The sequence below is a fragment of the Naegleria fowleri genome, assembly GCF_008403515.1.
Source record: "Naegleria fowleri strain ATCC 30894 chromosome Unknown tig34, whole genome shotgun sequence".
In the NCBI taxonomy this organism is placed as follows: domain Eukaryota; phylum Heterolobosea; class Eutetramitea; order Acrasida; family Naegleriidae; genus Naegleria; species Naegleria fowleri.
The window spans coordinates 340,733-356,818 of NW_025407966.1; the positions used below are offsets into that span (position 1 = coordinate 340,733).

Here is a 16,086-nt window from a genome sequence, read left to right on the forward strand (position 1 = left end):
TGAAATATTGCTAGACGGGCGAGGAGAAGGATTTTGAGTCAAATTTGAGCCATTTTTCTCCCATTATTTCACTTGAGGTGGAGACCAATAAAGAGAAACACGTGACAGCATTGTAACTCTAGCAACAATTCGTTTTTCGTTTAAAAAAATGAAACGAACACCAAGCCATGATGATATGTCCCATGAAAGATGTTCGGAACATACATCCGAATCAACATTCCATTGTCCGAAAGAGACACTTGTGAAAGAAAATTCTACTGCTCAACCATCATCATCATCTTCGGAGTGTATGAATTCCAAGAAACAAAAATTGGAGGACTCCTCATATCCCTATGATACCCACCATCAAATTATTCCTCATAATCCACAATATAGATATTTCATTGAACATGACATTTTCAGAATTGTTTCAAAATATTTTCCTAAATTAAGACAATTAAAACAAGACACGCCAGTTCCAATTCCAAATTCCGATAAGGATTTAGAAATGTTTGAAAACGTCAAAAATTCTGACAGCAATAATTCAACACTTTTAAACGAAAAAGAGAAAAACACGGAAAAGCAACGCTACGCTGTTCAACGACGAATTGCATTTTTATTAATTGATCACGTTTTTAAGCAGTGTTATAATCGTTGTTGCCCTTTTTGTTGGTTACCGATTGATTTTTGTGCTTGCAAATCCTTTATATATGCATGGAGAGAGAATACACATTTGAGATTTAATGATTCAACGTTGAATTTAGGATATAGTAAGCATAACAAGCCTAACGAATCGCAAATTCAAGAAATGATGGAAATTGTAAAACATTCTGAGCAGTCCTCTCCTCTTCAAAATTCAGAACCACATTTGAAATTTATATTATTAATGCATGCAAAGGAATTTTTTAGAAAATCAAATACTGGTAAAGTGTTAATGGATACTTTACCAGACGGTTTTGTTGAAATATATCTAGTAGATGTGGAAGAGCATGAACGAGAATTTTGTGAAAAATACCATCTCAAGCCAGGAGATAATTTTGAGGACAATTTAACTTTTTTACTTTTTCCATCAGACGATGCTCGAGATTTGGATGAAAATTTTATAAAATCTATTAAGGAAAAGCAAGAACAGTTGTCTTCATCACTGCTCAACCACTCTGCAAATACTGTGCAAAAACAACCTAGAAAGCCCATCAATTTAATTTTAATTGATAGTACTTGGTATGTTAATTTGTTCGATTCAAACCGATTTTTATTCAATAACAATAATTTAGGCAACAAACTAAGCATGTCTTAAAACGACTATGCAACAAGGAAAATCTGCCACGTGTCAAATTTGATCAAAGCAAGGTGGTTCATCTTTACGAACAAAAAGAACCAATTTTTAATTCTCTTAGAAAGCAAACAGAACAAGACAGAACGTCCACATTAGAGTGTGCCTTGTTGTGCATGTTTTTATTTGATTTATATAGCAATGAGTTCAGCAAACCATTAATACATAACTTGAAAACATTGGTGGTATTAATGCACAAGATGTGTCATAAGGCATTAGATTTGCACAAAAATTAACTCGATGAATAAATCTATTGCCTTTTGCATAGTAGTAAGTGCGTGTCTATTTCTATTGCTCATTGAGACACCTTGCAAGACAAGTTTGTTCACTTTTCACAAATTGGTGATTCAACAAGTCAATTAAACATTTTCTGTGGCTAGCTCTGATGAGTTTTCAATAAACACTTTAACAAACACTCCATCCTCATTCTGATGAGTTGGAAATACGTGAACAAACGTGTTTACTGCAACAGGTCGTAATCTCACTCTTTCATCATCATCCAAAAATGGACTTGTAAATAATCGATCAAAGAATGAAGAAGAACTATTGTCCTTTGCAGAAGAAAAATTCATAGAGTTTGTTTCTTCTCTGGATGTTCTTTTATAAAATATTTTTTCTATTAAATATCTAATGGGAGAAAATCTAGATCCGAAAATAATATAACTTCCAAACAAACTCACACAAATATACCAAAATATTTTCCATAAAGATTTTGATTCGGGATTGCTTCTCCGATTATTTGAAAATTGAGAAAAGTTATCATTTGGATTGGTGGAATAAATTTCTTCCTCTTCCTCCGATGATGTTGTGTGTTGTTCCAATTCAAGGTTGTCTTCCTGATGATGAGAAATGGAATGATTTCTCCTTTGTGAGGATGCTTGCATTTTTTTAAAAGGAAATCGAATCGAAAAAAATGACTCAACAACAAACCATCAAAGAACTCATAAACCACTTAGAACAACAACAACAACAAATCAAAGAACTGCAAGACGCTGTTAAGACGCTCACAAACAGTACAGCAATTAATTGAAGTTACAAAACCAACTCAACCAAAACCTGAACAATCAACAATTAAAATTTCTCAAGCTCAAAATGAAGCGCAAAAAATTCACCCTCAACCAAAACCTGAACCAACCCAACAACCAAAACAGGAAACTAAACATTTAGAAACTCCTCAACTCGAAATTGAACAAACTGGTCAACCCAAAAACCAAACTAATTCAATCTCAATCTACTCGGACAGCAATATCTCATCCTCATTTGTTAAATTTATTCTAAAAAGATTTGAATCAGTTATTCAACACTGGTACATCCCAGACAGCAAGACCAACACTCTCAATTTAGTCATTCAAAATGCCGAAACTCAACAACAAATACTAAAGAAACTTAATTCACCAGCCGTGTCATGACAGAAAAAACACAAACAAAATATTTCGCCTCACCAATGATTTTTACATCATCTCCAACCACATTAATAGCCAAAGAAAAATCAATTTCGAACATCCAAACTCTCATCAAGTACTCAATCAATCAAAAGAAATGTAGAATTGAACAAATGTGCCTAACATTCAATCCACAAGAAACCTTGTACAAACTTAAAATTAACTTTGATTCCAAGAATCCCAACACTGAATTGATTGAACAAGGATTTGAAATTATCAAAAGAAAGCAAGAAACACATATAGCAAATTGTACACTCCCTGAATCAACAAGTGAACTCGCAATTACCAAAGCTATTAAAACACTATGCAAGAACACAACCATCAAATTCGAAAAAGAGAGACTCAGTATTAAGAAAAAGGTAAAAGATACCTACTCATACCTAATTGTTGAATACAAGCTTAATGACATCACTGAATTGAATAGACTAACCTCAACAAGATTTATATGCTCCACAGAATTGAAACCAATTTCAAGACAATTCAAGCCAAAGTCAACCGCATGAACGTGCGTTTAATAGTTTTACCAGCACCAATGGTGCTAACAATAAACTAATTAGATTTTTTTAAAAGGAAATCTCTACTCAACGTTGGTCAACAACACACACTGCCAGTACTACTTTGTTGCAAAACAAATAAATCATTTAATAATATTCATCATCAGAGTCACGGTTTGGATCATATTTACGAACATAATTATCTTCTTCTTCCTCTTGATCATCATCATCGTACTGATCATCTTCATCAGCAAGTGGTTCTTCTTCTTCTTGTTCGTCCTTCTCTTGTTGAGCTTTGGATGTTGTTTCTGCATTCTCTGCAACATTTGTTGAATGGTTGTCATGTTGTGATGATAATAACTTTTTTCGTTGTTCCAATTTTTCTGTTTTCATCTTTTCAATGTTGGAAAGTTTTTCTTGTTTGGCTTCTTCTGAGAGAACTTCTTCTGGGAATTTAGTTTTAAATTCCTCATTGATTCTATGGACTTCTTCTTGATCAATATGAGGTGGCTATTGTTGTATCATACATTTTGAGAATTGTTTCATCATGATGTTTAAAAGTTGTTCATATTTGAAAAGTATTCACATATATATATCATTCATGTGATATTCACATATAGATATCATTCATGTGATATTCACATATAGATATCATTCATGGAAAGTGATTATCATTGATGTGTGTGAGTTAGTTGGTTCAGTTAGTGTATTTCGAATATATATTTTTACAACAATAAATCAATTCAATTGAATTCAATTTCACACTTACATTAGGACCTCCCTTATATCCTGCTTGTTGCAATTCAGTTAAAAGTCTTTCTTCTTCAATCCATTCTTCAACATCATCAAAGGTCTATATGATTGAATCATCATGAATTTTCAAATTTGTCATTTGAATCATGATAATAGAATAATATGTATCAATAACAATGATTCAATCACATTCAATGAATTCAGTGTGAGTAGTAACATAGTTGTAATATTGTTCATCATAATTCATTTTTCACACACACACACATTCAAATAGAAACACAATGAAAAACACATACTCCAATAAATTTGGTATCCACAAATACTTGTGGTAAATCATGAATACCTCCATTATATTTCAACATTTCGTTAATCTTTTCAGGAACAATACCCAAATCAATCACAGTGTATTTCACTTGATTGCTATCAAGAATTTGTAATAACTTTTTACATTTGGAGGAACGAGATCGAATGGCCTAAGTTGAGAGAATTTGAATGTCAAAAGGAAGACCATGAATAAATGTTGATGTCAATATGATGAGAAGATTTTTATGTTAAAATATGAGATATTGATAGTGGTGATATTGGTGATAGTAGTGAGAGAATGATGATGATGGCATTAAAAGTGAATGACGACATGTAACAAATGACCAATCGACGACGACGTGTTTGACAGGTCATGGTGTGATGAGAAATGGGTTGTTGAATATTCAAATCATCATCATTCTTTCACAAATGATTCAAAAACATACTGAAATGTAGCTAATATACACAAAGAGTTCTCCTCTCTTCACGGTGGTGGTTTCAGTGTTTGCAGACATTTTTTTTGATGAGTAGAACAAAATTGACAAGTGACAACCCCACAACATTTATAAAATATTAAGGATTTCATATGATACAATAAATTACTATTATTATTTATTCTTTTTTTGTGGTGGTTCTACTTGACTGATTTGTTCTTGTTGTGAAATTTCTTCAGTTGTAATAGGTTCGCTTTTCAAATTTGTGCTTTCATCCTGCGACGTCGTTGGTCGAGCCTCAGAAGATTCCTCCCATTCATTATCTCTCTTTCTTTTCAGTACTGATGAATCATTGGATGATTCTGAACTTAATTCTGTGTGTTGATCACTTTCTAAAGTTGTTGATGATGATGAAGAAGAAGGAGGTCCTTCCTTAAAACACCAATCGATTTTGACTATTTTGTTTCCAAATTGGTGTTTTCCATTGAGTGCATGGATGGCTTGTTGAGCCTCTTCTTTTGTTTCATATTTTACTAGAGCATACCCAATTGGATATCCTGTTCTTCGGGATAATTCGTAATGTAGTGAAATAACTCGTCCGTAATCGGAAAGTACATCTTTCAGAGTATCCTCTTCCGTGTTGATATCAATGTTGGAAAGAAATATGACAAATCCTTGAACACTTTCTATGGGATGTATCGATGATGATGATGAAGCCTCGTGTCGATGAGAAGGGGAATGTGTTGTTTGGTGATCGCCGCGGGGATGGTGGTGATGGTGGCTGTGTTGTGGATGGGAGGACGAGGGTTGAAGCATTTTTTGTTGTTGGGTTGATATATTTTTTTGATCTATTAGGATCTCATCATCATCGTGGGACAATATGTTATTAGATTTGATTGTGTTTTGATCAAAACGGATGTGATGTTGACCTTACTCCAACAAGAGAGGTTGCAAAGAAGGACTCAAGAGAATGTCTGATATCAGACACACCACATGACAACACCACCAGGCTTTCCAATTTCATGAACCTCTCGGTTAATACATGTTGCCCAATGGTCTCATCAACAACCATGTGCAAGTAAACTTCAAATTTCTATGTGAAATAATGTGTGGAGTTTGGTTCTGAAAAAAAAGAGTGAAGGAGATTTTTCGAAAATCAATTTGAAGAATCTCTTCTTGTTATCTTCATAAACGCCATCTTACTGATCGTCACTTGTTGCTGTTATAATTATCGTCATCACATTCTCAACGAAGAACAGCAACCATTCGGATTCATCATCATTCTTCGGATTAAAAAGCTCGCTTTCATCATCAAGCTTTTCAATTTCAACAATATTTTTGAGGTTTTGATTGTGTGGTTTTGGAAACACACGCGTGTGGCCATCAAACAACAACATTGATTTCACTCCAAAGAATAATAATAATCATATTAATATTATTGGACAATACATACACAAAAACACACTACTCTACGTGCAATAATTTTCATTTTGCAGTAGTGTGTTTATCCGTACCATGTCTTCTCAACAATTCAATGACAATCAAAACGCCAAAAACGGCGAACAACATCAAGGCTCATCTTCCGAAGAAGAATTATTGATGAATCATCATCATGGCGATGAAACCACCTCCAATCCTTTGGAAATAACTAGTAATTCTGAAGGTGTGGTGCAGAACGTTTTTAATTCTTCCTCCTCTTCAACCTTATCGGATCAACCAACAACACCCTCTTCTTCCCAACCATTATTGAATAACTCAATAATAACGGAACAATCTCCACCCAACGTTTCTTCTTCCGATCCTAAGGATCCAACCCATATCATGATGCCTCCACCTCCTCCACGAACTAGTAACAACAACAACAACAACAGCATAGTCTTTCCTTCTCTTTTATTGAATCACTCGGTGTCGTCTTCCTCTCTTGTGCCTCAACAAACACCCTCTCATGTTTTTTATTTTCAAAGCAGCAGTAACGGAGCCTTGTTTCGCTTCATTCCGCTCTTTGAGATGATTCAAGAATTGGTGAATGGTGAGGAATGGAGAAGTGTCAAGTTGAGTAGTGTCAGACCTGAGAGACCTTCACCTACTCCGGATAGTACTAGTTCCAGTTTGACGATCACTCCTAATTCCATGACAAGTATTGCCACGAACACTGATCACCATCGAACATTTACTCATCATTCATCATCTTTGTCATCCAAGATGATATCGAGAAATGACGAAGATTCCTCTTTGGGTCTCAATCACTCATTGATGCCACAACAACAGCCACAGAACAGTACAGAAGAACTACCATCCTCCTCCTCCTCCACATTATTATTGAAGAGAAAGAGAGTTGAAGAAGATGTGTTGCTAACAACCACCACCACTCTGACCACCACCGCTTCTACCATCGACACTTCCACTTTCACTACTACTACTATGGAGAGAACAAATCCTACCCTTGCCTCTTCTTCTTCAACACTCTCAATGGAGACCGACAAGACTATTACCAACTTTCAATCTTCAGCAATGACGACAACCACTATTTCCACAACCTCTTCCTCCAGTGTGAAAAAAACAAAATTTTCATGCATGAACTTTGATGACCTACCCATCCACATTCGACTACATATTCTAGGTTACATCTATGTTCCATTTCAAGAATGCTTCTTTTCATATCCAATTTTGCACTTGAATATTCACAGAATGTTTGGAAGATTTAAAAGTGATCCTTCCCGTAGAATTTATTTAATTTATTCAAGTTTAGGAATGAAATTGAAGGATCAAATGGGACAATCGACACCCATGTATAGAAATGCAAGAGATGTCAAACTACTCATTGATCCAAAAGTTACCAATTTGAATTTCCTTTCTGGATTTACAAGTTTGAAGAAATTAAGTCTCTATTTAACAGATTGCAATTTCTTAACATTATTAGAGAAACACTCCAAATTATTACCAAGAATTACCTTTTTAAGCTTAATTTTATACAAGGACTTCTCTGAGCATCACTATCGAGAAACATTTTGCAAATTAACCAATTTGAAAACTCTTGAACTATTCTCTGACCTCGAACGATTTTCCATAAAAGGAACTAAATTTAACTTACCTCCGAATCTGACCACCCTAAGATTGCTTAATTATGAATTTATTGATTTTGCATGCATTTGCCATAACACTCAAATAACCTCTCTAACCGTCGTAGATTCATGCAATTTAGCAAATATTGATCAAATTTCTAATTTAAGAAATTTAAAAAGACTTAAAATCAACGAAGAACAAACCTTTGACGGACAAAACATTGATTTGAGTGCCATTTTCCAACTAGACACTCTCGAACGATTATCACTTCCTCTTGTTTCATTTAAATATCGATTAACAGGATTGAGAAGTTTACAAAATTTAAGAATATATATCGAAGATGCAACTTTACAACAAATTGAACACTATGCCAATTACATTTTGGAATGTACCACTTTGAAAAAGTTAAAATTTGAATTTGCAGAAGATTTACCTCACAATGTCCAAAATCGATTCATTGACCTCATTTCTCAACATCCTTCTATTGAGAGTTTACAATTAATTTGTGAGAATATTACCGATGATCAATTAGTGAATTATTTTTTCAACAAGAATGAACGTAATCTCCGATTTCCATCACTCACTGAATTGGACATTTCATTGTGTGATGATTTGAGTTTAATGCCATTTCGATATCTACTTGAGAGAAATGATTTAACGTTGGATCATTTCAAGACCATTAAATTACCTGCTCATTTGGTATCTTCAGGTGTGGATGAATGTCTCAATGTATTAATTCCATCCATTTCATTTGTTGGAGGAGATTCTGCATTGAGTGCAAGTTATGATTTTGATTTGGCTGATTTTGATGATGATGACTCGACGACCAATGATGATGGAGGTGATTCCGATTCCGATTCGGACTTGTTGTCTGAGATTTTATCTCAAACCGCTGCTGCCTCTGATTTCTTACCCGATTCTTCCGATGATGAAATTTTGGAACATTTTATGGTGTAAGGAAAAAAAAAGACAATGATGATGATGATACATTGATTCAAAAGATGATCCAGTAATGTTCTTTCAGTACAATAATTATTATAGCCATCCTTTTTTTGTATCGAATAAAAATTGGTCAAGATAAATTATTTGTTGGTACCAAATGGATGAATTTTATTGTTAAGGATTTTTTCATCTTTGAAAAAAAAATGTCCCAAAGCAAGGTTGACCCCAAAAAGAGAAAATTAAATTCCAAAATGAAAACTTTGAACACAACACTAGAATCGTCGAACGATCATGAAGATGAATGGATGTCTGATGATGAAGAAGATAACACGATTTGTAGTTTTGACTTGTCGGAAATACCTGTGGAAAGTAATATTATAAAACCATTCCCGATGCAATGTGAGTGTTTCAAACAAATAGAAAATAATGATAGAAAATAATAATAATAATACTATGATATCATTATACTTTTAATCATTGTTGATATCGTTTTGACAATATTTGGCATTAATTTAAATATTATTTCAATCAAATTTAATTTTTAATTAGACAAACTGAAAAAGAGGGCACCAGCAAAAGGCACCTCTATAAAACGAAATGACATTTACGTGTCACGAAAATCAAAATTTCATGCTCTCTTCTCAAGAGGAAAAACATTACTAGAACAAGGATCATCTTTTCATGCAAACAATAGCATTCAAATTCATGGACTAGGTGCAGCAATTACAACAGCCATTGATTTGGCACTAGCTTTGCAACAATATTTTGGAGGACCATCCCAACTCGAATTTCATATAACTACTGACACAGTGCCATTAGTGGACGATTTTTACACAAGAGACATGGAAGAATATTATCGAGGAAGTCAAGTGAGATTCAATTCTGCCATCCACATTATTTGTAAAAGGGTGACAAGAAAAAAGCATCACCAACAATAAACCTCCTCGACATTATATCTTTTATGTAACAAGACCTTAGAGAGCAGTCTCTAAGATGAATCATATCAAATTGAAATTCTGTTAATCCACATAATTATTGTTATTTGGTAGGATGGCTCCAAGAATTTGTCCAATGGCCAAACCAGTAAATGATCCCAAACAAATTCCAACCAATAAAAAGAATGTCATGAGAGTACCAGCAACTTCCTTTTCATGATCATCCACCAAGGAAGGTCCATACATCATACACAATGATGACAAGTATCCATTGGACAAGGCAACAAAAGCAATCGCTAACAATGGCACTGCATCATTGAAAGCTTCCAATCCTACAATACTTGGTTTGTACATGAAAATAAAGAGAGGAAGAATTAAAATACGAATTAACACTGGAATTGGAACAACTTTGCGATTAAAGAGAATCATCCAACGTGGAGCAGTTCTTCCAATAAAGTCAAAAATGTTAAAAGTAGTTCCAACTAAAATTGGTAACCAATCTTTCATCTCTGTACCCTTGTACCATGTTGGAACTGAAACAGATAAACCAGGGAACACTGAAAGAGTGATCCAAAATACAGTCATGACCATCACCGCTTGAACCCAAATCTTTTTAAAGACAGAAAACACGGATGGTTTTTTTGTGGTCATCACAACATCTTGTTTTGGAACCAATGTTGAAATTTCATCATGTTCGGTATTCACACTTTCATTTCTATTCACACCTGGTTCATTCTTTGAACTGGCCTTATTCAAATAATATTTAGTAAATGACATTCTCATAACAAGGAAGAAAGTCACAATACATGCCAAAATGACCAATGCACAAACAAAGAAATAAACTGCAGCACTTGTAGTCATGATTAAAAGTGGAACATGTTTTCTATTTTGTTCAATGGTTAATTTAGTGACAATTCTCAAGAATGAACATGCGACACCAGCAACACCATTTCCAGACATGACTGCAGTAATATAATTAGGAGGTAATGCTCCAGCCATTCCAAATATATTTCCTTGTAACACTGCTGTACTCAATGCACTCAATACAATCAATAGAATAGTCACAATAAATCCACGAATACCATTCACACCACTAAATCCTAAAATAGGAACAAGAATGAGCACAAGTAGAGTGAGTATAAAACTTGGATACATTTTCCATGCCATTGGTATTTTAGGAGATAATTTAACCATTGCTAGGACACCTAACAAGTTTGGAATGGAATAGGCAACACTAAAATAAAGCATGGTATTCTCACCATAGAGAGCTGAAAAGTAATCAGGTGCAGAGATGAATGCATTCCATGGAAATAGAACTCCCACTCCTTGAAGGAGAAAAATGAAAAAGACGATATGAAATTTATCTTTGGGAGGAGTCGAGTGGGTGAGATTGGGAAGTTTTGAGAGAATGGCTTTTTGTTCCGAGTCCATTGAGTGATTTTCAGTTTGATTCATTCTCAAGTTCACTGTGAGAGTATAAGTTGTATATTTAAATTATTATTTTGAGATATGGTAGTACTAGGATTTATCGGATGATAGAATGATGATGATGAGAAGGAGGCTGGTTGGCTAGGGATGGATCATCAATTTTGTTTGTCTTCGTCGATGATGATAATAGCCTTTGAAAAATGAGTTCAATTTTTTTGTGCTCGTTTGAGTCCGTTCTGGAACAACAACAAGGCTCGAATATATACGACGTATGAAACTCCGAATGAGATGAACATGACAGTCCCACTATTTATTATTGAGGTTGGAAGATTTGTTTCTCTTCAATGATGCTGCTGTGGGAAAATCATTATTGGAATACTGTTGTTGTGGTTGTGGCTGAGAGGAAATGGTCATTGAAGATCCTCCAAAAAAGGATGAAAGAGCTCCAAATCCAATACCACCACTCAAACCACCACCACTACTATTAGCACCACCACCACCACCACTCAAACCACCACCACTACTGACATCCACCCATGAGGATGCATCACCACTTCCTCCTCTCGATGAATCAATATTATGTTTGATTGAAATCTCCACTAATTTATCACTCAATAATTGAATTTGATGTTCATAATTCAATTTAGCACTTGCATAATCTTCTTGAGCATTCTCTAATTGCATGGTGAGATGGGATAGTTTAGATTTCAATCGTTCTTCTTGTTCTTGAGCTTTTTCTAAATCCATAATGGCTTGTTGATATTGAATTCTGTATTGAAGAGTCTTTAAATCACACACTTCAATTTGTCTTAACAAGTATTCAATTTGTTTGGAATATTTTCTTTCTAATTCTCGTTCTCTTGTTAATTCTTCATGAGTAAAGAATGTGAATGATGATGAGGAAGATTGAGAGGATTGTTGTTGAGAGGAGGATGATGATTGTTGCGATTGCAATGGTTGTTGAGATGGTAATTGTTGAGGTAAAATCAAATGATGATGATTGCTTGGTGCATTGTTAGGTCCAAGGTCATTGACTTCACTCATCATTGTTCCAAATGGAGTAGTCGTAGAGGATGAAGAAAAAGCGAATGATGATGAGACGAATGCATCCTGAGATTGATCATTCTCACTTTTCTTCTTCTTCGACATCATTGTCTCTTCTTCAGAGCTACTATTCGTAGTAGTAGTAGTAGGAGAATTCATCGTAGTAGTGTTGGTGGTAATGCTTCTGAGAGAGGATGTTCCTTGTGGTTGTGCTTGATCATCATCTTCAATACCAGTAATAGTGGGAGTAGTCCTATGATGATTCAATTCTTGTGATTTCATTTCCAAGAGAGTCTTCATGGAATCAATTTGACTTCTCAAATCATGAATGACCTTACTTGAGAAGACTCGATAGGTTTCAATGATATTACTATTACTGGCATTACTATTATTAGTGTTATTACTATTATTAGTGTTATTACTATTACTGGTAGTATTGAAAAGAGTCAAGTCTTTTTGATCATCCACGTTCAAAATCATTGAAATTTCATTCCATTCCTTTCTAAATTTCTCTTCCATTTCTTGCATCATTCTACGATGGTGTTCAATTTGTTGAATAAATTCACATTTCTCAATTTCATAACATTCCTTCTCCTTTTTCAATTGTTGAATGTGCGAGTGCAATTCCAATAATTTTGATTGAATGAATTTCACCTCTCGAAGCGTGTACTCGCCACCACTGCCACTCATTCCAACAACGCCCATTCCAGCACTTGGATGACCACCATCATGAACACTCTGATTATTCTCATCACCACCACCACCATCACCATCACGAGTAGTAGTATTGGTCATAGTATTGGTCATAGTATTGGTCATAGTATTGGTCATAGTATTGGACATGGTATTGGTCATAGTATTGGACATGATAGTCCTTATTGGATGATGATGAATCATGATGTGAGAGTTCATGTATCGTTGAGATTCTCGATTCAAATAGTATTGACTCTCTTCATCGGTGTAGTAATAGTAGTAGTAGTAGTAGTGTGAATCATGATCGTGTGAAGGAAGAAGAAGATCAGCATGATGGTAATGAGATTGGTTCATATCACCATCATTCCCACCACCACCACTATGAAATCTCAAATTCACTGGTTGAGTCAAAATACTTTCAAAATCTACATAGGCACCTCTTGAATACAATTGTTCATATTGTCTTTCACAATCCATTAATCCCTTATGAATCAAGGATATACTCTCATACAGAGATGCCATACCTTTCAAGGATTGAATCAATTTCTCATTAATATTTTTAATGGAAGGTGAAATGAAATTCTTAATATTTTCTTTTAGTAATAAATTAGAGACAATTTCACTGTAATCTTTCCATGCATCACACATGTGTTTGAGAAGTAATTTGAATTCTTCACGAATTGAAAAGATTTGACTAGTAGTGTTCATGTTGTTCATGTTGTTATCCATAAGTCCATTCTTTTTTGATAATTTCAATAATTTTTGAATAAATTGTTCACCATGAGAATAATGTTCGACAGAGAGAGAATGACTTGTGGATGGATAGGGTTGTAGTTGTTGTAGTTGGTCAACGTGTTCATTACGTGATGATGATGCATCATGTTGTTGTTGTGATAAGAGTCCTTGTTGTTGTTGTTGTGGTGTTTGTGATGATAATTGTAGTGGTGTTTGTGATGAAGAGGTAAATGTCATCATCCTTTGATTTGAATTCGATAAGACTGTTCGTTCACTTGTTGTTGAATTCTCCTCCTTCTCCTCAACATGATTCATTAAAAACACTCGTCGTATCTTCTTTTCATCTCTTCTCAAACATCTCTGAATGGGTTCATAATTTTCAATTTCCAATCGCCTCACATAAAAGGTATCTAAAAATATAATAAATTTTTCATACAAGTAGAAGAGATACTTCAATGAACGTGTGGCCATCGTATTTCTCATAAAAATTCCATCTTCAAAGGGTGTATATTCATCTTCATCGTCATTGTCAGCATCTCTTTCCTCATTCACATGGTTAGGATCATGTTCAACATTTAAACTCAGATTCATGTCTGAATGATGATGTTGATGATGGGAGTGGCAATGTGAGTGGGAATGTGAGTGAGTGGTGTTGGTGTTGGTCATTGCACCACTACTGTTCACCACTTCTCTCAATTCACATTCTTCTTCTTGTGAAGTGACTGTCAAATACAATAAACATTTACGATTATAATTCAATAAATCTTTCACTGTAGAATAGAGAGTTTGTAAGAGAGAAGAGGTCATTGAAATTCCACTATCATTTCCATTCTCATGGATGACATGAATCTCAGAGGATGAATAGGTGATATTACTACTACTATTACTTTGATCTTTGATATATTTTGCATACAGTTCACATTGTTTGATAATTTTAGAAAATAAATTAGGAAAGGTGGACATGTCGATTTGAGTATTCATTTTAGAGTTAATAAATCTCAATAGTGGTGATTGACTTGTTGTAAGTTTGTTTAAATGTTGAATCTTTTGTGGAATGTATAAATAAGTACTTGAGATATTCTTTGATAGATTATTTAAAATAGATATTAAATTTTCTAATAATTCAATTTCTAGAGGATTTCTTTTACAATTTGGAATGTTCAATAAATTGAGAGAATCTATTTTGGTATCATCAAATAATATCTTTCGATCAATATAATTTTCATAATCAATTAATTTAGAATGTTGTTTCAATGTAAAATTACGAATGATATTTTCAGAGTCTTTTCTATATCTAATATCTTGTTTTAAATTTCTAATTTTGTCTTTCATGACTTGTTTGTCATTTGTAAATTTTTTACAATTTTCATCGATGGCTGTTTTTAGAGAATGAATGGTAGAATCTTTTCCATAAATGGAATGTTGTAAATCGCTAATCGTATGTTTGAATTTAGCCATCGTCTTTTCATGTTCTTGTTTCAATTCAAATAAATGAATATGAATTCCTTCATTTTCTTTGATTTTAGATTCTAATTCTTCTTTTAGGACTTGTAATTCATTGTAAAGATCTTGAGAGTTGTTATTAGAGCTACCAAAAAAGGAAAAAGCACTCGAGGAAGGAGCATGATGGTCATTGGTTGAACCACTCTGACCACCACTCGTTCCACCTCCAAATAATCCTGAAAAGAATGAAGTACTACTTTTGAGATTTCTATTCTTATTCACTTGTTCTTCAAGATCAAACATGAGTTGAGCCATTCTCTTTTCTAATCTTTGATTATTGAAAGTGAGAATATCATTTTCTTCAATTTTGTTTTTTAATTCAGATTCTTTCTTTTCTAAATCTATTTGAGTTTGTTTCCATTTGGATTCTTCCTATTGGATGAGAAGTGAAATTGGAGAAGTGTGTGTGAGAAGGAGTTGTTTGTACAAGGTGATGGAATAATATTGAATATTCACAAGGTGATTGAATAATATAGAAATATAATAAAATATTCATCAAGGATTCAATGAGAGTGTGAATTTTTCAATCTCTTCATCACAAACCACATACCTGTTGGACCATCTTTTTCCACTTGTTATACTTTTGTTTATATTTTTGAAATTCTTTAATTAATTTTTCATATTTATCTTTGGAGAGTGCAACAATTTGCATATTGTCACCACTGTCACCACCACCACCACTACTTGTCATGTCTGTGGTCAGATTGTAACCAAAGGATGATTGGTTGGTGTGGTGATGACTCGTACTACTCATGGAAAGTAATGGAGGAGGAGGAGGTGGTTGGTGAGGAGCGTCAAAAATTTGATGTTCCGATGATGATGATGATGAGGAAGATGGTTTGGATCTTGGAATGGAAGGTTGTTGTTTGTTGTTCGAAGAAGTTGTTGTTGATTTCATATTTGATCCACCATGTGAAGAAGACTTTTTAATCCGAGCAAGTAGGATAATGGTGTGATTGTAACGTTACACGTGTAATGACAAGAAAAGAATCGATCGACTGTACA

General features: G+C 34.1%; 9 protein-coding genes across 9 annotated transcripts; 4 read left to right on the top strand and 5 right to left on the bottom strand.

The window, feature by feature from the left end:
* Positions 1–148: 148 nt before the first annotated feature.
* FDP41_003486 (uncharacterized protein) lies at positions 149–1,548 on the top strand (the record flags this gene model as incomplete). The annotated part of the gene is made up of 2 exons (XM_044706795.1): positions 149–1,200; positions 1,254–1,548. The coding sequence occupies 2 exons, from the start codon at positions 149–151 to the stop codon at positions 1,546–1,548; spliced, it is 1,347 nt and encodes a 448-aa protein (XP_044562207.1).
* A 123-nt stretch (positions 1,549–1,671) lies between these two features.
* FDP41_003487 (uncharacterized protein) lies at positions 1,672–2,196 on the bottom strand (the record flags this gene model as incomplete). Its single annotated transcript, XM_044706796.1, has 1 exon — positions 1,672–2,196. The coding sequence occupies one exon, from the start codon at positions 2,194–2,196 to the stop codon at positions 1,672–1,674; it is 525 nt and encodes a 174-aa protein (XP_044562208.1).
* Positions 2,197–2,756: 560 nt separating this feature from the next.
* Positions 2,757–3,257, top strand: FDP41_003488 (uncharacterized protein; the record flags this gene model as incomplete). Its single annotated transcript, XM_044706797.1, has 1 exon — positions 2,757–3,257. One exon carries the CDS (start codon positions 2,757–2,759, stop codon positions 3,255–3,257), a length of 501 nt encoding a protein of 166 aa, XP_044562209.1.
* Positions 3,258–3,395: 138 nt separating this feature from the next.
* Positions 3,396–4,819, bottom strand: FDP41_003489 (uncharacterized protein; the record flags this gene model as incomplete). Its single annotated transcript, XM_044706798.1, has 4 exons — positions 3,396–3,758; positions 4,018–4,101; positions 4,298–4,474; positions 4,751–4,819. The coding sequence occupies 4 exons, from the start codon at positions 4,817–4,819 to the stop codon at positions 3,396–3,398; spliced, it is 693 nt and encodes a 230-aa protein (XP_044562210.1).
* Positions 4,820–4,912: 93 nt separating this feature from the next.
* FDP41_003490 (uncharacterized protein) lies at positions 4,913–5,554 on the bottom strand (the record flags this gene model as incomplete). The annotated part of the gene is made up of 1 exon (XM_044706800.1): positions 4,913–5,554. The coding sequence occupies one exon, from the start codon at positions 5,552–5,554 to the stop codon at positions 4,913–4,915; it is 642 nt and encodes a 213-aa protein (XP_044562211.1).
* A 699-nt stretch (positions 5,555–6,253) lies between these two features.
* Positions 6,254–8,758, top strand: FDP41_003491 (uncharacterized protein; the record flags this gene model as incomplete). Its single annotated transcript, XM_044706801.1, has 1 exon — positions 6,254–8,758. The coding sequence occupies one exon, from the start codon at positions 6,254–6,256 to the stop codon at positions 8,756–8,758; it is 2,505 nt and encodes an 834-aa protein (XP_044562212.1).
* Positions 8,759–8,946: 188 nt separating this feature from the next.
* On the top strand, positions 8,947–9,681 carry FDP41_003492 (uncharacterized protein; the record flags this gene model as incomplete). Its single annotated transcript, XM_044706802.1, has 2 exons — positions 8,947–9,142; positions 9,293–9,681. 2 exons carry the CDS (start codon positions 8,947–8,949, stop codon positions 9,679–9,681), a joined length of 585 nt encoding a protein of 194 aa, XP_044562213.1.
* Positions 9,682–9,762: 81 nt separating this feature from the next.
* On the bottom strand, positions 9,763–11,109 carry FDP41_003493 (uncharacterized protein; the record flags this gene model as incomplete). Its single annotated transcript, XM_044706803.1, has 1 exon — positions 9,763–11,109. One exon carries the CDS (start codon positions 11,107–11,109, stop codon positions 9,763–9,765), a length of 1,347 nt encoding a protein of 448 aa, XP_044562214.1.
* A 303-nt stretch (positions 11,110–11,412) lies between these two features.
* On the bottom strand, positions 11,413–15,979 carry FDP41_003494 (uncharacterized protein; the record flags this gene model as incomplete). The annotated part of the gene is made up of 2 exons (XM_044706804.1): positions 11,413–15,453; positions 15,632–15,979. The coding sequence occupies 2 exons, from the start codon at positions 15,977–15,979 to the stop codon at positions 11,413–11,415; spliced, it is 4,389 nt and encodes a 1,462-aa protein (XP_044562215.1).
* Positions 15,980–16,086: the final 107 nt, after the last annotated feature.